This window comes from Conger conger, chromosome 5 (assembly GCF_963514075.1).
Source record: "Conger conger chromosome 5, fConCon1.1, whole genome shotgun sequence".
Lineage (NCBI taxonomy): Eukaryota > Metazoa > Chordata > Actinopteri > Anguilliformes > Congridae > Conger > Conger conger.
In genome coordinates, this window is record NC_083764.1 from 35,368,661 (window position 1) to 35,392,830 (window position 24,170).

The following is a 24,170-nucleotide window of genomic DNA, read 5'->3' on the forward strand; positions in this document are numbered from 1 at the left end:
AGTGCAAATGCAACTCTGCATATGGAGGACTATTGGTGCCAAAATAAATAAATAAATATAAAATGAAATATCAATTTGAAATGTCAATTTGTTTCCACATGAATTATTAACAAATAGCCATTATGGTTTGCCAGTCAAACAATTGTAAAGAGATAAACAATCGAATGGAAGGCACTTTAGATGGAAGTAAAAGCTTTTCTCTCTTTTTTATAATTGTTTTTATTCTTTTTCTTACAACATATACAACACACACACAACAAACAACATAGTTCCACATATAGAGCAGTAACCCTATGTGTTTTTTTGGCATTCATTCCGTTTTTAGCAGTGCCATTTTCAATCACTCACTCGGTATAACCAATTGTATGATGCCATTGCTTTAACAGTTCCTTATTTTGTCAAATGTGGGTCGCAACATTGGGGGACCTCATCTTCTCTGCATTTTGGAAATTTTGGATTTTGGAAATCCATATGGGTGATTCTTTATTACCTGTTGCAAACCAGCTGAGAAAATGTAAATAGTGAAAACGTGAAAAACGTGAAATTGAAAAATGTAAAGAAAAAAAAATCTATATTTGTATTAAAGATGAATTGTCTTTCATTTGGCAACATCTTACTACTATTCTTCAACAAATTTGGGAGCTTAATGAATTTTCATTTCATTTCAAAACACATTAAGAATCATTCTGTGGTGTTACCTTCACTTCACAATCTCTATATACATATAATGATTGGATGTTCAATGTCATTCATTTCCTGTATGTTGGGTGGTGTGAGAAGTAACAAATGCGGCAACACCAAAGACAGTAACACCAAAGACAACTGCACACAAATATGATCATTTCAGCAAACCTGCAGCCATTTTAGGTGGAAAGTGTCATGTGAAGTATCCACCATTCATCATTATTTTACATCCAAAAGTTATACTAGTTATAAACGAGTAACACACATTGACAAAAAAAAAAAATTGGGACATATAAAATTCAGAGTTTTTGTTCAATGTAACAAAATGTATGAGAGAGTGCCAGGTAGGTCAAACCTGTCAGAATTCCTGCTTCTTTGTACAATCACTTCAGACAGGAAGTAGTTTATAAGTTCGTCCTGCTTATTTTTAAAGAGCTATTATCTCTTGGGTAACACCAAAGACATCAAATCTTCTGACAATTTTTTCAAACTAATGTAGATAATGAGTAAATAATATTTTCAGAGTTTTTCTTTTATTTGGACCCGAAAATAGTCCTTTAAACTGTGAATTCATGTAATGAAATTCTCATCATATTGCAAAAGTAAGGCTTTGGACACACTGTTTTTCATGATGTGGTGACACGAAAAGCTCCACTATATACACCATTCATTCTGACCAAATCCCCAACAGAAATGCAGCCCCCTTCCACCATGCTTCACTGTTTCCTGCAGACACTCATTCTTGTACCGCTCTCCAGCCCTTCGGCGAGCAAACTGCCTTCTGCTCCAGCCAAATATTAAAAATTTTGACTGATCAGTCCAGAGAACCTGCTGCCATTTTCCTGCACCCCAGTTCCTGTGTTTTCCTGCATAGTTGAGTCGCTTGGCCTTGTTTCCACGAAGACCACTTCTGACAAGACTTCTCTGCACAGTAGATGGGTGTACCTGGGTCCCACTGGTTTCTGCCAATTCTGAGTTGATGGCACTGCTGGACATCTTCCGATTGCAAAAGGGAAGTAAGCATGATGTGTCTTTCATCTGGTGCACTAAGTTTCCTTGGCTGACTACTGCGTCTACTGCACATCTGGAAACCCCTGTCTGCCTTGAAATTTCTGCCTGGGAGAGACCTTGCTGATGCAGTAGAACTACGTTGTGTCTTATTTCTGTGCTCAGTCTTGCCATGGTGTATGACGTCTGACATTAAACTGTCTTCAGCAACCTCACCTTGGAAGCAGAGTTTGGCTGTTCCTCACCCAGTTTTAACCCTCCTTTATGGAAGCTGAACAAACTACACACCATTGGCAAAAATTGAAACATTTTTAGTCATCACTTCAATAATATGTCTGTAGTCGGTTCTTTGATGAGCTGAAGTTATACTGAAATTCCTCACACATGGATGGGGGTAAAACATTTTTTCTTTCGACACTGTTTCGCCTTTCCCCCTCCTTCTGCTGCTTGTGTTCTCCTCCCCTTTCAGGAAGTGGCAGCCATGTGGAGGTCGTTAATGAGAGGAGGCTCACCTGGCTGGTGGGACTGAAGCTCCTATTTGACCAGCTGGCTCAGTCTCTTTCAGGCTCTCTCAGCTCCCACATGTGCTCCATTGTTTGTTTGTTGGTTTGAATTATCAGTTGTTCCTTTTTTGTTGTTCACACACCCAGGCATTTATAAACATCACTGATTTCTACTGATTGCATTTTCATTTATGTTACTTATTGTTGTTACTTTTAAGTTAATAAATCCTTTACTTTATATTGACCACCCGTGTATGTCCTCCCTCCTGACTATTTGTATGAACCGTGAGCCATTTCATGACAGAATGGGGGCTCGTCCAAACATTGGTGAATTGGACATTTTTTACTGAACTGGATCAACTATTGTTTTGGTGGGAGAATGATACACTGGTTTGTCATTTATGGTTATTTTGGGAGTGAGGGAGCTTGGTTAGGCGGGTGCTCAGTTTAGGTCCAGGACGGTGGAATCTGGCTGTTTGCTTTTGGTTAGCCTTTGTGTTGGTGTCTCTTCCCCCTTGGTTGGTTTATGCTATGGGTTCTGTGTAGGGAATCCATGGTAGTACCTTTTAGTGTGGGGGCAAACATGGGTGGTAGCAATTGTCTCTGGGACACGTGCGGTGGATACTTGGTGGGTCGCTGTTTTTTCAGTTGCCCTTCAACCCACCGCGTTTTAGTGTGTAAATACCCCCCACCAGTAGCTTTCCGAAGACCAGGGTTGAGTTATATAGGGCTATAGGGGTTCCTTTTAACTCCCACCTCCGGAAGAACTTCTTGTGCATCCTGGGGGAGGATGGGGACATGGAGTCTGAGTGGGCCATGTTCAAAGCCTCCATTGCAGAGGCGACAGGCAGGAGCTGTGGCCAGAAGGTGCCTGTTGTGGCGGCAACCCTAGAACCCTAGTGAGGGAGGCTGTCAAACTGAAGAAGGAGGCCTTTCAGGCTTGGCTGGCCCGGGGGTCTCCTGAAGCAGCAGACAGGTACTGGGGGGCTAGAAGGGCTGCGGCTTCGGCAGTTGCTGAAGCAAAAACCCAGATATAGGAGGAGTTTGGGGAGGCTATAGAGAAGGATTTTCGGATAGCCTTGAGGAAGTTCTGGCAAACCATCTGACGACTCAGAAAGGGAAAGCAGGGCTTGTCTCAGGCTGTTTTCAGCAGGGCAGGAGAACTGCTGACCCGGACTATGGATGTTGTTGGGCGGTGGAAAGAGCACTTTGAGGAGCTCCAGAACCCAACCAACATGTCCTCTGTGGAAGAGGCAGAGCCCGAAGACTCAGGGGAATCCGCACCTATATCCCTGGTGGAAGTTGGTAGTCAAAAAGCTCCTCAGCGGCAAGTCGCCATGTGTGGATGAGATTCTGAAGGCTCTGGACATTGTTGGGCTGTCTTGGCTGACATGCCTCTTCAGTGTCGCGTGGAGGTCGGGGACAGTACCTGCAGAGTGACAGACCGGGGTGGTGTGAAAATGGGGACTGGAGGGTGTGCTCCAATTATCGGGGTATCACACTTCTCAGCCTCCCCGGAAAAGCCTACTCTAGGGTGCTGGAAAGGAGGCTCCAACCAATGGTCAAACGGATTCCGGAGGGGCAATGTGGCTTCAGTGGAACAGTGGACCAGCTCTTTACCTTGGCGGGGTAGCTGGGGGGGTCATGGCCCATCCAGTCTACATGTGCTTTGTGGACTTGGCTCTGCGTAGTGACCAAAAGAACGAGATCGCGGATACTAGTGGCGGAAATGAGCTTCCTCCGAAGGGTGGCTGGGCTCAGCCTTGTACCTTGTAGGCAAGGTAACTAATGCTTTGGTGGCTCCTTTATGTAATTCAAGTTTTGTTTTGTCTTATCGTCAGCATACCGTCCAGAGAGCCAGGGAGCGTTAGAGCATTTTCATCAGACCTCAAAGTCGCTCTTGTGCTCATTCTGTACAGAACTGTGATTGGGAGGAGGGATTGCTATGGTTGTTATTGGCTGCCAGGGAGGTGGTACAGGAGAGTACAGGATTTAGTCCAAATTATATTGTTTTTAGCCACTTATATGCGGGGGCCTCTGGCTGTGTTGCAAAGTGAGTGTCAGTTGTCTGAACCACTGCAAGGTTTGTTGAATTAAGTCAAAGGTTTTCAGCACAGACTTTATGTAGCCTGTGAAATGGCAAAAAAAAAAAAATAGAAAGAACCCAAAAGAAGATGAAAATGTTATCTCACCGTCGTGCTGAGCAGCACCAATTCAGCCCAGTCAAACAAGTTCTTGTTTTATTGCCAGTGGTGGGTTCACCTTTTCAAGCTCGGTTTCTGGTCCGTGTACAGTGGTGCATCAGGTTTCTGAGCGGGACTATATGGTCTCTTTGCCTAAACGTAAGAACAGAGTGTGTCACATTAATCTGTTAAAGCCTTATTATGCATGGGTGTCTTCGGGCTTTTGTGTCCAGTCTGGTCTTTGTGTTAATAGGATAGTTTACAACATCCTTTCTCCTGCTGTGGGGGTAGAAGAGGGGGAGGGCTCACCTGATGACAGTGTTTTGCAAGGCTGTCTAAAAAATTCAGAGTTGCTGAAAGCTTTGCCTTCCCTTCTGGAGCATTTGGATGAGTGTAAACAACTGGAATTAATTGAACTCATTAACAGTTTTCCTGATTTGTTTTCAGACATTCCATCTCATACAGACTTGAGCATGATATTGATGTTGGTGATGCTGAGCCAATTAAGCAGTGTTTCTACCATGTTTCCCCCAAGAAACGTGAACAGTTGGGTAAGGAGGTCCAATACATGTTGGATCATCAAATCGCGGAGTTTTCTAATTCCAGCTGGGCATCACCTTGCCTTCTGGTTAAGATACTGGTCACAGTATTCAATCAACGTTTCACCGATTTTTAGAATGAGAGACTGTTATGCATTTGCTTTGTTCGACCGTTGTTGTGAAAAGGACATTGACATTACCTTATTTCTTGTAGAATGTGGATTTCCAAAATGCAGAGAAGGTGACGGTGAGTTTTAACGCTTTCAAACGGTACATCCTGTTACCATAGTGATTGAAAATTGCACCGTGAAAAAAAAGAATGAATGCAAAATAAAAATAAAACCTCACCACCCTGAGCCGGCAAGTCATAAGGGCAAGTCATAAGGGGTCAATCAATGATCAATTCTCTGGTGTGTGGGTGACGATATCTCCAGGCATCTTGAAGTTCATTTTGCTGCAACATTTTTAATAGTACTATGTTTTTGTTTTTTAACTTGTTCTTTTTTCATCCTTTTTATCATTCTTATGGAATGTATTATGAAGATCTCCTCCCAGTACTACGGTACCAGTATCAATTTTTTTGAAGATCCTTTGTCCCCACAAAAAGTATTGGAAAGCAAGGTCAATTCCTTTTTTTTTTAAATATACACTGAAGATGTACGAGATGACGGATCCGAATTTCAGCTTTAATTTCCTGGTATTTTATCTAGATTTGTTAAACAACTTACAACATATCACCTTTTATATTGGGCCACCCAATTTTTAGGTAAGCAAAAGTATTAGAACATGTGACTGACAGGTGTTTCTTGTTGAACAGATGTGTCCTGTTAGATTGATCAGTTAAGCCTTGGGTTTTGCCTGTGATGACTGCATATCTGTTTGAAAAGATAAACCAACATGTAGACCAGAGAGCTGTCTTTGGGAGAAAAGCAAGCCATTTTGAAGCTTAGAAAAGAGGTGAAATCGATCAGAGCCTTTACACAAGCATTGGGGATAGCTTGTTCAACAGACATCAAACAGGTCAACCAAGCAGTAGTTGACAGAAATATTGTGAGAGTTGTGAAGAAAAACCCCAAAACATCAGTCAGTGACATCACAAACAATCTCCACAGGACAGGAGTGAAGGTATTTCAATCAACCATTTGAAGAAGTATTAGAGAACAGCAATATAGAGGCTATACCAAAAGAGACAAACCGGAAGGCGGAAGGCAAAATTACAATTTGAAGTAATACAGATATGAGCGACAAAAGTTTTGGAACAAAGTTATATGGATGGATGAGATGAAGACTAACCTCAACCAAAGTGATGGAAAGGCCAAAGTGTGGAGGAAGAATGGATCTGCTCATGATCCAAAACATGCAAGCTGATCTTTGAAGCACGGTGGAGGAAGAGTCATGGCTTGGGCTTGCATTTCTGCTTCTGGAGTGGGCTCACTAATCTTTATTAATGATGTTACTCATAATGGCAGCTGCAAGATGAATTCAGAAAGCAAAAACATTCTGTCTGCCTACCTTCGGAGAAATGTTTCCAAACTAATTAGGAGCAAGGCAATGACCCAATACATACTGCCAACACAACAGAAGAAAAAGTAGAAGTTTTTAGACTGGCGAGTCAATCACCAAACCTTAACCCAATTGAGCATGTGTTTCACGTCCTGAAGAGGAGATTGAAGGGAAAACCCCCCTGAAATAAACAACAACTAAAAGGCTGCAGTAAAAGCCTGGAAAAGCATCACAAAAGAAGAATGCAACAGTTTGGTGATGCCAATGGGTCGCAGGCTTCATGCAGCTATTGCAAGCAAGGGATATACTACCACATTTTAAGTGTTATTTGCTTTCATTTACTTAAATACTCTCTGTTCCAATACTTTGGCTCACCGAAAGATTTTGTGGTCTGATACCAAAGGTGCAATGTTCCAAGCAGTTTAACACATCTATGAGTAAATACCAGGAAATAAAAGCTGAAATTCTGAACTCTTGTCTGAGAAAAACAAAAACAAAGGCATTGGCGTTGCTGTTCCAATACTTTTGTAGGGGACTGTATATTGAGATTAATGTAAATATGTATAAAACAGTTTACTATGATAAATTGTCCATCTTTATCTTCATATACACTCAGCGATCACTTTGTTAGGTATTTATTCGACTTATTTTTTTGACTTATTGGTCTTCTGCTGCTGTAGTCTATCCACATAGAGGTTTGACATGTTGTGTGTTCAGAGATGCTCTTCTGCATATCACTGTTGTAATTCATGGTTATTTGCGGTTATTAGCAGTTTCTGAGATACTCAATCCACCCTGTCTGGCACCAACAATTTGCATTAACAAGCTGGAGTACAGGTCTACCTAATACATTGCTCACTGAGTGTATATTGTTTAATGATAAAAATATTTCTACTGTTTGTACTGTATGTTAGAGCAAACACTTCTCCTACCCACTATTTATTTAAGTATTGCATTTCTCCCTTTTTAAAGTGGAGTTTAAAAGCCTTTATTTCAACACGGCAAGAGATTTTAAGAAAAGAAGCACTAAACCAACACGTTGCAGCCTCATGTGGCCTTCATCAGGGTTCCAAATGCATCAGTGACACACTATTCTTTAATCATTTCCACCAACATCCATGAGTGCCTTGGAGTGTCCAGAGAGAAGAAGTAAGAGATTAATGGGACCTAATGGGATTAGAGTGAAACAGACTCATAGCTGGCTACAAGAAGCATTCACAAGCTGTTATAGTTGTTATAGTATAAGGAAGGTTCCCAAACTTTTGCACAGGGCCTTTTTTATTATCTAGCAACTGTAAAAAATCTAAGTCAAAAGTAATCTTGCTTTAAAATGTGAAGAAATGTGTCATGTTTAACATTGTACCATTTAGAGGTCAGGTTTGCTTCCGTTCACTTAGATATGAATTGTAAACAGCTTTTTGACCAGGGGCGCCCACATTTTTGCACACTACTGTATACATCACTGTCAGTGTTTTCTGTGCTTAATTTGTGGTTGTTATTTTATCAATGTAGATAATTGTGGTGGTGCAGCTAGGAGTTTTTGACAAGCAGCTTGATAAAAAGGGGAATTGATCTGTTTTTGGTGGAGGACTGAATACAAGTGAAGTGGAGACAAACTGTGAGGTCTTACTATCAGCTCAATATGGAGGCGCTTCCATGTTAACCTTGAAAAAGCAGATTGCCCTGTTTCCTTTGCTCTGTGTTTATTGCCTTCAGTAGGATTATTGGGATTTTTTTTATAGCACCAGCCACATCTACTAGCCTCTGCTACCACAAAAAGGATCTTCAAAAGCAGGGTTTCCTATTGTCATGTATTGCTGAGTAATTGGCTGGCTTGTTGGGATTAGAGTATGCAGTTGTTTGTTATAAAGTCATATAGTCAGAGGTTACCTGCAGTGTTCTCCGGATTGTTGTAATGAATTTCCAGCCTGTAGTAAGATATGTCTTTTTCTCCACCGATGGAAAGGCCAGCAACTTCTGGAAAGTCTATAACCTGAAGGAATGACAGCATGTATGACACAGATACTAGCAGAAAACATTCAAACTGCCATCCCTCTCTGATAAAAACATTGACAAATAGAATCCTTCAATACAATATAATTAATGCGATCATTTAACGCTTTAATATAACCCAAAATATAAATCCCAGTAATAATAGGTAAATCTGTTTTAAACATTTATACTGTGCTTCCCATTGGTAGGTACAGTGGTGTCAGAATGGCCCCTTTACTTTTTGCACTTTATTGTGTTGCAGATTTAATTTGAAATGGATACAATCTATGCTCAATAACCCATTATGCAGTGAAAACATGTTTTCGACATTTTAGCAAATTTATTCAAAATCAAAAACTGAAATCTCTCATCTACAGGTGCATCTCAAAAAATGCAAGTTCATTTTTTGGCATAATTAATTTGAAAAGTGATTCTAGATTCATTACACATAAAGTGAAAAATCCAGTATCTGAAAATAGTCAGTCAGCGATGATTTGGAGTGGCATGTCATCTGCTGGTGTGTGTTTTATCAAATCCAGAATCAACGCAGCCATCTACCAGGAGATTTCCGACCACTTCCATCTTCCATCTGCTGACAAGCTTTATGGAGATGCTGATTTCCTTTTTCAGTAGGACTTGGCACCTGCCCAAAGTGCCAAAACTACTAGTAACTGGTTTGCTGACCATGGTATTACTGTGCTTGATTGGCCAGCCAACTCGCCTGACCTGAATCTCATACAGAATCTATGGGGTATTTTCAAGAGGAGGATGAGAGACACCAGACCCAGCAATACAGATGAGCTGAAGGCTGCTATCAAAGCAACCTGGGCTTCCTTAACACCTCAACAGTGCTACATTGCCTCCATGCCACGCTGCATTGATGCAGTAATTGGTGCCCCAACCAAGTATTGAGTGCATAAATGAACATACTTTTCAGAAGGTGGACATTTCTGTATTATAAATCTTTTTTTGATTGGTCTTACGTGATATTTTTATATTTTGAGATGCTGGATTTTTTATTTTCATGAGCTGTAAACCGTAATCATCAAGATTAAAACAAAAAAGGCTTGAAATATTTCACTTTATGTCTGATGAATGTAGAATACAAGAAAGTTACGGAAAAATGAACTTTTCCACAATATTTAAATTTTTTGAGATGCACCGGTACATACGTATTCCCTTCACTGTGGCACTCCACATTGTGGTCAGGTGGATCGTGTTTGCTTGAAATGTGTCTCGAAGTTGATTGGGAGTCCAAATTGAATTGATTGGACATAGTTAGGAAAGGTATTTTTTTGGTCCATGACCACCTTTTCATGGATTTGCCCTATAATTTACTTCCGGAAACAGTCGTCTCAGCTCTATATTAATGAAAGCTCCTCATGAAAAAGGACACTGCTACCCCCCTACAGTCGAAACCTGCAAGTACTTCAGACTGCACTGGATGTAGGTGCTCACATGTCACCTGGTGGTGGTTGTGCGAACAACAAGAAATATTTTCACTCACCAAGCACTTTATTAGGAACATCTTTACTTTATTACACCTCCTTATTCATGCGATTATCTTATCAGCCAATTGTGTGGCAGCAGTGCAATCATGTACATATGGGTCAGGAGCTTCAGTTAATGTTTATATCAACCATCAGAATGGGGAAAAAATGTGACGTGATGTGAAAAGTGACTTTGACCGTGGAATGATTGTTGGTGGCAGACAGGGTGGTTTGAGTATCTCAGAAACTGCTGATATTCTGGGATTTTCACGCACGCTAGTCTCTAGAGTTTGCAGAGAATGGTGCAAAAAACTAAAATAAATCCTGTGAGCAGCAGTTCTGCTGACAGAAATGCCTTGTTAATGAGAGACGTCAGAGGAGAATGGCCAGACTGGTCAAAGCTGATAGGAAGGTGACAGTAATGTAAATAACCACACATTACAACAGTGGTATGCAGAAGAACATCTCTGAACACACAACACATCATAATTCTAAGTGGATAGGCTATAGCAGTAGAAGTCTGAACGAAGTCTGAAAGAAGAAGACTAAAAAAAAATAAGTACCAAATAAAGTGCTTGTGAGTGTATATGCAAATTTGCCACCAGAAGATCTCCCGAGGCAGAAGCGCCAAATGAAACACAAAACTGTAAGTTTCCACAATTGACACTGCATGTCAGGACAAAAACCAAGCCATGAAGTCCAAAGGACACTCTATATATCAGGTCCGTAGAACCCAGATGCGAGACCAAGGCATAAACTTTAGAACAAAGTCTTTATTATAAAATATGCAGGTCGGACAGGCGAAGGTCAAGAGCCAGCAAACAGATTCAGTAGAGATAAGGCAGTTCGTAATACAAAGTCCAGGCAATGGGTCAAAACAGCAAACAGGTATCACGCGGATAATCCAAATTGTAATCGTGGTCACAGGCGAAGGGTCGATAACAAACGGGCTGAGCAGACAAAAACAGAATCTGGAAACAAAAGTCGATATACAAAAACAGGTCAATACAAAATCAAACAGACAGGAGAATCTAAACGCGGAAGTTGGGGACGAACTACAGGTCATAACAGAAGTCTATCAGAAAATGCTGGACAGTATGGATTTGACACATAACAATCTGGCGACTAACTGAACAAACAGAGGGGTTTAAATAAGACAGCTAACAAGAAGGAATGGCAATCAAGTGTGGGAAACAAGCAGGAAGTGAAAACGCAGGTGAAACTAATAACAGTGAATGAATGGGGAGACAGACCGACTATGGAAAGCATAGAGGGTAACAATACACGGAAACGCCAACAACTTAGACAAAACCTAGACAATGAAAAACACAGAACCTGACACAATAGATGCAATTGAGGCGAGGCATAAATCAGGGCACAGTAGCCTTAAAGGTACAATAGGTAAGATTTTTGTGTTAAAACATTGTTACAAGACCATTGTAAATCCCCTTCTATCATTGAAAAAGGCTCACTGACATGTTGATTCACCCTCTGCCTGTGTTTATAGTCCTTAAATTCAGGTTTCAAAGCACATTTGTTGTCACTCTGTATCAAAAGATTGTACAGCTGTACAAGTATTCAAGCTCATTGGTTGAAAATTGGTTCTAACTGCCACAGCCAATGCCGTGGGGGCTTATTCTGATTGTTCGTGTCGCTGCTATCCACTCCATACAAGAAATCACTGAAACTGTATACTATTGCTTATTATCCCAGCGAAGACTACATATCTAATAAAAAATATTCACCTGAGGCAATACGAACATAGTAGCATTCGTTTGTTCCTCTCAACTATGATGTTTGGGTTGTAGGCTTTCTGCTTCTCGTATCTTTTGTGTCACTTCCCTATTATGGATAGGAATGGTTAATCAATGAACTGGACACTTGACTGTATTATAGCAGTAGTTATAATTAGCTTATTTATAAAAATTTATTTTGAAAAAAGTTTTTAAGACTGTTCTATATTTTGATTGAGTAGCCTTACAGCAGTGGGGTCGTTGCATCAATCTTAGGTTCAACAACTACAGTTGTGTTCAAATAAATTGCAGTGCGTGAATAAAGTGAAAATATTTTGAATAGCTTTTCAAATATTTCAAATGTAGTGGAAACATTACACATTCAATTCCAAATCAAAGCACTAGCTAATTTTATCAAGTCTGCATTATTCTTTTACAGGAAGCAAAGAAAAGGAGTATTAATCTGTTAAATAAAAATTGCAGTGTCTACATTTTTCTCTTCAAACTGTATAAACTGAATAAAACTTTCAAGATTGAACTTTACTTTAAATTACTGAACAAATATTTTGTTGTGTGGCGGCACGGATGGTGCAGAGGGTAGCACTGCCGCCTCACAGCAAGGAGGTCCTGGGCTCGAATCCCTGTCGGCCGGGGCCTCTCTGTGCGGAGTTTGCATGTTCTCCCCGTGTTCGCGTGGGTTTCCTCCGAATACTCCGGTTTCCTCCCACAGTCCAAAGACATGCATGTTAGGCTGATTGGAGAGTCTAAATTGCCCATAGGTATGAGTGTGTGAGTGAATGGTGTGTGTGCCCTGCGATGGACTGGCAACCTGTCCAGGGCGTATTCCTGCCTTTCGCCCAATGTATGCTGGGATAGGCTCCAGCCCCCCTGCGACCCTGTTTAGGATAAGCGGGTTTAGATAATGGATGGATGGATATTTAGCTGCATAATCATTGTTTGTGGGTAACTGCTGCGCATCAGTGTTGTATCAAGTCAACCAACTTCTAGCACCTAGAAACAGGTGTTTCAGCACAGGATGAACTGAAACTAAATTCCCCAGTTCCTATTAATTTTTAGGTTTTGCATCAGAAACTGCATTTTTAATGTCACCCCACAAGTTTTCAATGGGGTTCAGGTCATTGGATTGAGCTGGCCACTCCATTACCTCAATCCTTTTTGTCTGGAACCAAGATGTTGCTTGCTTGCAAATGTCTTCTGACTGTAACAGCACAGGTAACTGTAGACCATATTTGATCTTTTTGGAGCTGATGAATGGCTGAATATTTGCCATTCTGACTATTCTTCGATCCGTTTTAGCAGTAGTTGCTCATTTTCTTCCGCTTGTTTCAGGTTTTTGTAGCCATACTTCTTTATACGTTTTCCCCTCTCCAATCAACTTTTTACTCAAATGACATTGTTCCTCCAAAGTGCATTTTTTCCACTAGCCGTGTGTACTTGAAGACCTCCAGGGAACTTAAGTATTGTTTCTGTGTTTTTTGGTGTGAGCAGTAGGTAATAAGGAAACCTTGTTAGTCTCAGCTGTTGTAGATTTGTTGTCAAATCGCCGTGTTAGTTATACCAGGTGTCTTGCTTTTCATTATTAGTTAGCAAAATCTAGTGTGTTTTTCACCAGCCGCCGGCAGTTTCGCTCGGTTCTGTTATTCTGATTAGGTAATCAGAATCAGTTAGATGCTTTGGACGCTGCAATTGTTAGGATAATTATTAGATCGCTAGTTTGCATTAGTAATGAGCAGTTTATATAGGCGTGCTCAGAGCGACGCTCCCTCCCATTTTGCAATGGTATGGTGTGTCAGCACCCCATTACAGTCTGCTCTCTCCCCTTCAGAACACGCTTCCAGCTACGTGGCCCTCCACGGCGACGGAACCCCACCAACCTCTGCTACCCCTCACTGACCTCCTGTGACAACTTCACAGTTGCAGGGGGGCTATGGAACTGCCAGTCTGCCACATGGAAGGCTGACTTCATTACTGGTTATGCCTCCCTCCTGTCCCTACAGTTCCTTGCCCTCACCGAGACCTGGATTACACCAGAGAACACCGCCACCCCCGCTGCCCTCTCATCCTCCTTCTCCTCCTCACACACCCAAGGCACTGCCTTGCTGATCTCCCCTTCGTGGAATTTCTCTGCATTTTCCCTCAGACCTATCCCTATCCACCTTTGAATGCCACGCTGTCTCAATTACTCACCCTGTTAAACTTTATATTGTTGTTGTTTATCGTCCTCCAGGTGCCCTGGGAAGTTTCCTTGATGAGCTTGACACTCTACTCAGCTCATTCCCTGAGGATGGCACCCCACTTATCCTCCTGGGAGATTTCAACATCCACCTGGAAGCCTCCCAGTCTGCTGCCTTCTTACCACTACTTCACTCCTTTGACCTCTCTCTGCAGCACTCTCCCCCAACTCACAAGGCTGGAAACCTTCTCGACCTGATCTTTCTGAGGAACTGCTCCTCTTCTAACCCCACTGTTACACAAGTCGCTCAGCCGATCACCACTTCATTTCCTTCTCCATCCCCCTAGCCCCTCTGCCTCCCTCCCCTTCTCTCACCCCCACTGTTTCTGTACGATGTAACCTCCGCTCTCCATCACCCTCCTCCCTTGCCCCCAGAGTCACTGCTTCCCTCCCTCCTCTTGAATCCTTCTCCAAACTACCCACTGATTCCGCATCTTCCGTGCTGCTTTCCTCCATCTCCTCAGCCCTTGACTCTCTCTGTTCTCTTGTTTCTGACCTTCCACGTTCCTCCAGGCCCAGCCTACGTGCAGCTGAGAGGAAGTGGAGGAAATCAAAAGACCCATCGGACCTGTCTTCCTACCAGTCTCTCCTGGCCGAATTCTCCTCCGCTATCACCACTGCCAAAATAAATTACTTCCAAACAAAAATCCAGAACTCCACTTCTAACCCTCGTCAACTGTTCTCCATTTTCTCCTCTCTCCTCAGCACACCTCCCCCACCATCTCAGTCCTCGCTCACTGCTGATGACTTTGCGGTATTTTTTGACGAGAAGGTTGCAGATATCCGCAGCACCTTCGCGACCACCACCACTTCTATGCCTGCCTCCATTTCTGTGTCTGCCCCCTGTTTCTCCTCTTTCTGTCCCCTTACAGATGCTGATGTGTCTCACCTCCTGCTCTCCCACCGCCCTACTACTTGTGCCCTGGACCCCGTGCCCTGGACCCCATCCCCTCAAACCTCTTTCAGGCAATCACGCCTGACATCCTCCCATTTGTCACCTCCCTTGTTAACTCCTCTCTGTCCTCTGGCTGCTTTCCCTCATCATTCAAGAGGGCCTACATCACCCCGCTCCTAAAGAAACCCACTCTAGACCCCTCTTGCATTCAAAACTACCGTCCGGTATCTCCTTCCTTTTCTATCCAAATCCATTGCACGAGCTGCCTCCAACCAACTCTCTTCCTTCCTCTCACAGAATAACCTGCTGGACCCCCACCAGTCCGGCTTCAGACCTGGCCACTCGATGGAGACTGCACTCCTCTCTGTCAATGAGTCCCTTCAGGCTGCACGAGCAACCTCTGTCCTCTGTCCTGATCCTTCTTGACCTCTCTGCGGCGTTCAACACGGTCAACCACTCCATCCTCTTAGCCTCCCTGGCATCTACAGGGATCTGTGGCACAGCCTTAGAGTGGATCAAATCTTATCTCTCTGGCCGGTCTTCCCAGGTGTCCTGGGCTGGAGGAGTGTCAACCCCTCGCTCCCTTGTTACAGGAGTCCCCCAGGGCTCAGTCCTTGGACCCCTCCTCTTCTCCATCTACACGAGATCCCTTGGCCCCGTTATCTCTGCTCATGGCATCTCCTATCATTGTTATGCTGATGACACCCAACTCTTTCTCTCCTTTCCCCCATCAGACACACAGGTCTCTACCCGTATCTCCGCCTGCCTGAGAGACATCCAGAGCTGGATGGGCAACCACCATCTAAAGCTCAACCCAGGTAAGACGGAGGTAATCTTCATCCCTGCTTTAACCTCTCCCTTCTCTGATTTCTCCATCTCACTAGGGGATACCACAGTGACCTCATCCCCTAGTGCAGGAAACCTTGGAGTGGTGATGGACAACAGGCTATCCTTCTCCGAGAACATCGCTACGGTGACCCGGGCGTGCAGGTTCTTCCTGTACAACATCCGGAGAATCCGACCCTTTCTCACCACCTACTCCACTCAGCTCCTTGTTCAAGCAATGGCCCTGTCCCGCCTGGACTATTGCAATTCTCTGCTGGCTGGCCTTCCAGCATCTGCTATCAAACCCCTACAACTCATCCAGAATGCTGCAGCCCGTCTGGTATTCAATGTTCCCAGACATTCACATGTCACCCCCCTGCTCAGCAACCTCCACTGGCTGCCTGTTATGGCTCGCATCAAATTGAAAACTTTGGTGCTCGCATACCAGGCATTTAAAGGATCAGCCCCTGTATATATTCAATCCCTTATCAAGACCTATACACCAACAAGACCCCTCCATTCTGCCACTTTGTGCCGCCTGGCGCCTCCCCCTCGCCACACCTGCACTTCACGCTCACGACTGCTGTCTGTCCTGGTCCCACGGTGGTGGAATGACCTCCCAGTGGATGTCAGAACGGCAGAGTCTCTGACCTCCTTCAAGCGCAGACTGAAGACTCATCTCTTCAGGCTACACCTTTCCCTCCCCAACTCACAATCACCGTGATTAGCCTTAGACTGTAATGGCACTTATGTATAGATATCGTTACTTGTATAGGTATTGTTGTTTTTATTGGCTGTTGTATTCTAGCTGCCAACTGTGGTATGCTAGTTTGAAAGTTGATTGTACTCTTCAAGGGTTCTGAATTTCTGTATGTTTACACTAGGACTCGGAACTGTACTGTCCTCTCAGGTCTGCTAAATGCTACGTAATGTAATGTACTGTAATGAACAATGATTGGAAAGGCCCATTTTACAATTCAGAAGGAAATATATTTTATAACAATGTGTGAAACATTTGCTACTCTTCTTCCTTAATAAGGACACTTAATGACAGCTGTTTTTTCACAGAATGAATGAATTCTCTAATTAAACTCCACACTGCTATTATTATGAACACGCAGCGTGCATGTCATGACAGTTGGGTCTGTTGTTTTTTTATTACACTACTACATCTACAAGTGAAGTAATGGCCATGCAGGAATATCACTACTACTAATAACAGCGGTTCATCAGGTTACTGATGTTGTACTGTATTTTCTTGAACACAACTGTATGTCATATAATGCAAAACAAAAGCACCATGAGAAATATCTAAGTGAAGGAAAATGATAGCGATCCTCTACACTCAAGTGCAATTCAACCAGAAAAGAGCATATTGCACAGCATGTCACTTGTATAATTCCTAAGGACAAGTTACCTCTTAATTGTGTTATGCTAAATAAATACATTCTAGATCCCATGTAATTGTTAGAGCCAGCATATTCTACGTATATTCTTCCATATGGGAAATAAGACAATGTAGGGAAGCAAGCAAAACTGGAAGACATTGGATACTGCCCACACTTATTTAATTAGTAATCAGCTCAGATGTTGTTCCATTGCCTTTGTGAGGCCAGTATAAAGACCTGCTGAGGGGAGAGTTGCTTGGACAGTGCCTTTTGAGCTGTTTCTCCAATCTCAGTTGCTGGACTGCTGTTAACCATTTACCCAATGGTGTATGTTTTCACTTTGTTTTGATCAATGTCTGTTTAATTTACTTGCTTTGAAGGATGGTGAATACAACTGCTATTATTATTTGAATCATTCACCACCCAGAACAACACCCACACTCAACACTGTGCCACAGTGCTGAGTCACCCCTTAAAAATGAAGACTCACCTCTCCTCCAACTGCCCATGCAGCCATCACTCGTGGGCACATGTAGGACAGCATTGGTGATGTGTAACATGCCCCATCTGTGGTCTCATTCACACTGAAATGGCATCCGTACATTATAATATGGTGGACAATGTCAATGTGTCGTATGATTGGCTCAATCTGGTGAAGAGCAAGGGAAGACTCATTGAGAGGACATACCAGAAGATGTACTAGCAAATGTTGTATGTAATGTCATAAAACTCTTCATAAAAGAGTCTTCTACTGTAATTTCAAACAAACAAACTTGACTTAATTAGCAAAGGTTACCAAGCCAGCTAGAAGGCTGACGGCTAATTGGTCAACAAGGAAGCTAGCTACCATTAACACAATAGCAGCTGACTTGACTTGTCCAATATAGTTTTCCTTAAGCAACCATGCATCATTTACAATATGACATTATGAAATATTCAATTTGATTCATATTAAATATGAAAAGACCAGGCCAGGAAGCCAACAAGACTTGATTACCAACCCGATAGATGTGATGCTTTGCCCCAAGCGTTGGAGTCTTCATAATCCAGCAGTGGTAGTGTGTGTGCACTGCAGGTATCGTAAACTGGAATAAAAAAGTTCAGTTCAAAGAAAAAGGGAGAAAAAAATCTGTGTACAGCACATTATTTGTGCATTTCCAAACACGGTTAATAGAGAAATTGTTCAACAGGAAACCATGTGATGCATGTGATACAATTGCTGAAGCCTTATCTGTATTCCCCATATCTGAATGAAGGGATGTGGGCCACTCTTTTATTTAACAAAAGATACTATGATCATCATCCTTTTGTGAACTGAAATGCATCTTCAAGGTACACACTATGGAAGCTGGATGTTGCTCTTGCAATCACTTACATTACTGGCTCTCAAATCAAAGTAATTGCTGCTTAGGGGATTTGTCCGGGGTGAATACTTCAGTAGGTTCAATTTCTTTGTTCCTCTGCGACTAGCATGGTTCTCAATTTCATCCGTCAAGCCAAATGCATATATCAGGTTGATGAGAGATGCCTGAAAAATAAAAAATAAATATATGGTTAGTTGGGAGGACACACATTCCCTAAACGAGGAGTGCAAATGAAGTGTGCTGTGCTGCCCTGAGCAAGTTGTTGTGCTAGGCCAGGGGTCGGAAACCCTGGTCCTGGAGATCCGCAGGGTGTGCTGGCTTTCGTTGTTACTTGGCATTAATTGATCAATGAAAGCTGTTGATTACACAGTTAACTCACCTCATCTGGTTTCTTGGGTCTGAATCGGTTGCTTATTTTAATGTGGAGACGAAAGCCAGCACACCCTGCGGCTCTCCAGGACCAGGGTTGCCGACCCCTGTGCTAGGCAATTGACTATATTGCCTATGCCTAGTACCACTACTGACAATAATTACAATATTTAGCAGAATTAATTATAAAAGCCATTCTTGCAATGGTATAGCTTGATATCTAGAAAGTATCTCTATATCTAGAATTGAGAACAAACACATTAATACATGGTAGAACCAAACTGCAAGTGGCAGAATAAAAATGGAGGAAAACCAGGTCCTAGAACAACCTTCCATTTCCAATATCCCCCAGGCGACCCTGGTCTCCCCATCGATGCTTGCCTAGGCTAAGTCTGACTTATTTCACTCTAGAAGCCAACCTGTTACTTCAAACCCATGCAATATGGTCCCCAAATTTATTTTCACCCCTTGGTATGCCTATTGTGTGACCTTCTCTGACTGTTTTTTTATTATTTCTCACCCTCATAATGGCTTCCTTGACTTTCATTGGCACAACTCTGATCATCATGTTGACAAACTAATAACTAATCGATGACACTAATAACAGACTCCAAAGTCAATCAAAAGTGCGGAGTCAAGACTAGACACTGAAAGATCTATTACACCTGCAATAAGGAAATGATTGAATACACATGACTATTAAGAAACTGTCAGAAACCTGGTTGCCAATGCTGTAATTCCTCTCAGTAGGAGTTAGGCGGCGAGAGAAATAGGTGCATCTTCTTGTCCGGGGCTCTTTAGTACAGTACCATTCCGACAGCTGTGTCAGAGGCGTCCACCTCCAGGGTGAACTGATTCTCAAGGTCAGGCATGACAAGATCAGGGGCAGAGGAAAAGCGTCTCTTTAATTCCAAGAAAGCGTCTTTGGCTCTTTGAGAACAGCAGGAAGGCACTTTGCTTGGAGGTCAGGGCGGGTGAGCGGGGCGGCAACAGAACTATAGCGGTAGCTATAAAAGTTAACCCAGAAACCACTGAAGTTCCTTGGGGTTAGCAGGTGAGGGCCAACTGGTGACTGCCCTGGTCTTTTCTGAGTCCATCTCCAATTTGCCATAGCAGACCATGAATCCCAGAAACTGAACTGTAGTCCGGTGAAACTGTGATGAATAGATGATTTTCCAACAGGCATTGCAGGACATGTTGTTTGTGTTCTTCTAGGGAGGCAGAGAAAATTAAGATGTCATCCAGGTACACAAACTTGGAGATCATGTCTCTCAGGATGTAATTGATCATACTTTGGAATACAGCAAGAGTGTTCGAGAGCCTGAACAGCATCACCAGGTACTCATTGTAGCTGCTAGGGGTGTTAAAGGCAGTCTTCCACTCGTCCCCCTCTCTTATATGAACCAGGTGGTAAGCATTGCGTGAGTCCAGTTTGTTGAAGAGCTTGCAGTTCTGGAGAGAGGAGAATGTCAAGAAGATGAGTGGAATGGGGTAGCAATTCTTTATAGTGGTGTCAAGTCCCTGGTAGTCGATGCATAGGCATAAGCTTTTGTCCTTCTTCTCCACAAAGAAGCAGGTGATGACGAGGGCCAGGGACTCGGTGCAGGGTTTCAGGAGCAGACAGGGAAAACAGACCACCTCGTGGAGGCGTGGTGCCCAGATGCAAGTTGATGGCACAGTTGTACGGTAGGGAATTGGCTTGGGATTTGCTGAAAGCTTGGTGGAGATCCTGGTACATAGATGCCACATTGGACAGTTCCGAGGGAGGCTCCTCGGCAGGTAGAGCAGAAGTAGGTAGTAGGTGCACTGGAAGCAGAGTGGAGACAGACAACATGACAGCCCAGGCTCCAGCCTGTGATCATCCCCTGGGCCCAGTCGACCTGTGGGTTATGACGTAGTAGCTAGGGTCTGCCCAGAACCATGAGGATGTGAGGCGACTTCATGACATAGAAAGAGATTTATTTGTGATGATTACCAGAGACCAGGAGGCTTACCAGAGCACTGATGTGATCAACCACGGTAGGGCACATGAAGTTGGCATTGGCTCCCAGGTCGTCAAACTTGTGCTATTCACTTGTATAGGTTCAGCTTCGGGAGCATCTGTCAGGGGTTGGTAGCTGGACTGCAGAGTGAAGAATGTTCTGTAGGGGCTTGGTTTCCAGGTCCGTCTCTCGTCCCGTCTCTCGTCCCGTCTCTCCCGCAGATGGGTATCCACTCGATTGGCTTGGTTGGTTAAGTCAAGCTTGGGAGGTAGTACACAGGTGGTAAGTTCATCCTGAATCTGATCAGATAAGCCGTGATGGAATGCGCCATAGTGCGCTTCATAGTTCCAGCCCGCAGCGGTAGCCAAAGTCTGAAATTCAATCAAATAGTCCGAAACAGATCGGTTATCTTGATGTAGGTGGAACAGCTGGTGACTCGTGGCTTGTCCAACAGCGGAAAGATCAAAGACCTTCTTCGTGGCAGCAGAGAAAAGGGAACTGTGGCACTCGAGAGCGTCAGATTCCCAGAAGGCTGTACCCCGCAGGCTTCAGAACAAAGGAACCAAAAGCAATTATAAAGTAGACTGAACAATGGTTTTTATTGATTGAGTGTAACTGAGGCCACAAGTAAAAGTTTGTATACAAGAACGCAATCAGAACAGGCAGACGTGCAAAACAAAAGCCAATACTCAGTAAAAGTAAAAACAGGTCGCGACAGAATAGGTTGAACTGAGCAAACAGGCAGGAAAATGCTGGAAAGAATGGTACGAGACACATAACAATCTGGAGGGGAACAAAGGGAAACAGGGCGGTATAAGTACACAAATGTAATGAACTGAGAAGAGAAAACAGGTGTGAAAGTGGGGAACAGGTAACGAGACTTAGGGGAAATGAATAGCAAGATGATAGGACTACAGACATGGTCAAAATACACAAAAAAGAGGGAAACGCTCAACCAGGGAAATACAGAACCTGACAGGAACACCTGTGAAACCATTTGTCCCAAATATTATGGTGCCCAGAAAGGGGAGGCAATGTATAAAAAGACGTAATTCCTATTCCAATTTAGACGTAAATATAGTGATAGTTTCTTAAAACAATAAAGCAATCCAGAATCTCTTAAGAGAAATATCATCTTTTAGTATATCACTGCATTTGCAAATCTACCTAATTCCGATTAGGATTCATGTGACCATTACAAATATCTGAATAATTAGTAAGTTGTATGGCTATGACCACGTTGTAGGCTGCTTAATTTCCTAAAGCTTTGCAATAAATAAATAAATACACACACGCACACACCTCAACACATCTCAGTTATGTAAGTTGTGTCATTATCTTGCCCAACATTTTTATATTACCTTCAAAATTATCTTCATAAATATTGAAATAAGTTTAAATAAATAGTTAGAAATAAGTTGCTTTATAAAAATAAATTCTAAATCATTTGACGTTAACCCCTAAGTATCATCATTCTTTTCTCACTGAAAATATTTTTTGGACTGGATACAGATTATTGTAGTTGTTGCTTGTGCGCTCCGAAACGCAATGTAGCCAAGTCACAACACTGCACAAATCCCCTTTCAAATTTGAGGAAAATAGTACACGCGTATTTGTATGTGTGACTATATACAAGGCCCCAGCTGAGGTAGGCTTACATTCAGTTTTGTTAAAATCACAGAAAAGCACCATATGATGGGTAGTAGCAAGTGGAAAATTTGAAACACATGAGGTGAGATAGACATAGTGATTTTCTTTTTTGACTGCCATGATTCTGCCATGATTCTGCTCACATCTATAGAAAATGTCACCCTCTATGCAGTCCCTTTTGGAAGGGTTCTCCAGCTGTTCTTTGCAGCTTTAGTGTCCAATATGCCATGCACCTCTTGCAGTGCTTTGGCTCCTCGACATGTGATACAGTGTTTTAAAATCCTCTACAGTTTTTCGACCAGACTTGGTCTGTGTCACTGTAGTGAGGATTGAAATTTGTTCAATCCTGCTTTCGTGGAATGGAACTTATATTTTAGCTGGGATATAACTTCTTGGTCATTTGCCCCAAACGATGCCTCTGGGAAGACATTTTTTAACTTGTTCAAAAAGGAAGCATATTTCTTTTGACTTATTGTACTGCACTCAATGAAATTGAGGAGGGCGGGGGACTAGGGGTCGGGTTCCGTCAGTTTGTTTACTCGTTTGTCACCCTGTGGTATTATGTGTCCATTTTTATTGCCTCCTTGGCCCCTTTCACCTTAAAGTGGCAATCTATTATTTTTTATATGAACAAATCAATGATGAACAATATTTGAGACATACAGTCCCCTCCAAAAGTATTGGAACAATAAGGCCAATTTGTTTTTGCAATACACTGAATACATTTGGGGTTGGGATAAAAAGATGAACACAAAACAAGAGTTTACACCTAGTGTTACACTACTTGGAACATAGCACCTTTGCTATCAGACCACCCAATTTTTAGGTGAGCAAAAGTATAACACTTAAAATTTGGTAGCATGCCCCTTGCTTGCAATAACTGCATCAAGCCTATGACCCACTGACATCACCAAACTGTTGCATTCTTCTTTTGTGATGGGGGGTTGCCCTTCAATCTCCTCTTCAGCAGGTGAAATTCATGCTCAGTTGGGTTAAGGTCTGGTGATTGACATGGCCTGTCTAAAACCTTCCACTTTTTCTCCCTAACAAAGTCCTTTGTTGTGTTGCCCGTGTGTTTTGGGTCATTGGGTCTTGTTGCATGATGAAGTTATTCCAAATCAGTTTGGAAGCATTTCTCTGTAAGTTGCCAGACAGAATGTTTCTGTCGACTTCTGAATTCATCCAGCTGCTACCATCATGAGTTACATCATCAATAAAGATTAGTGAGCCCACTCCAGAAGCAGCCATACAAGCCCAAGCCATGACACTTCCTCCACCACACTTCACGGATGAGCTTGTATGTTTTGGATCATGAGCAGATCCCTTCTTTCTCCACACTTTGGGCTTTCCATCACTGGTCTCATTAGTCCATAAAACTTTGTTCCAGAACTTTTGTGGCTCATCTCTGTACTTCTTTGCAAATTGTCATCTCGCCTTTCGATTCTTACTACTGATGAGTGGTACATCTTGTAGTATAGCCTTTATATTGCTGCTCTCTAAGTCGGTTGATTGAGATATCTTCACCTCCGCCCTGTGGAGATTGTTTGTGATTACTGATGTTTTGGGGGTTTTCTTCACATTTCTCACAATGTTTCTGTCATCAACTGCTGTTGTTTTCTTTAGTTGGCCTATTGCTCAGTATGCCAGTGTTTTTTTCTTTTTCAGGACATTCCAAGTTGTTGTAGAAACTACCCTCAACACTTGTGCTCTCTGGTCTTCATGTTGGTTTATCTTTTCTAACACAAATGTCGTCCAATTTCATGAAACTCGCAGCGCACAGTTCTTGTGTTGATGTTGCTTCCAGAGGC

At 42.7% G+C, this 24,170-nt stretch overlaps 1 protein-coding gene across 1 annotated transcript in view; it reads right to left on the reverse strand.

Moving 5' to 3' along the window:
• Window positions 1-24,170, reverse strand: part of moxd1l (monooxygenase, DBH-like 1, like) — a 41,133-nt gene that overhangs the window by 14,880 nt on the left and 2,083 nt on the right. Inside the window, exons 3-6 of the mRNA XM_061242655.1 lie at window positions 18,373-18,525; window positions 17,999-18,082; window positions 17,488-17,646; window positions 8,311-8,413 (exon numbers count right to left, since the gene is read on the reverse strand). Of these exons, the coding sequence (XP_061098639.1) occupies window positions 8,311-8,413; window positions 17,488-17,646; window positions 17,999-18,082; window positions 18,373-18,525 (499 nt within the window). The remainder of the gene's footprint in view (window positions 1-8,310; window positions 8,414-17,487; window positions 17,647-17,998; window positions 18,083-18,372; window positions 18,526-24,170) is intronic.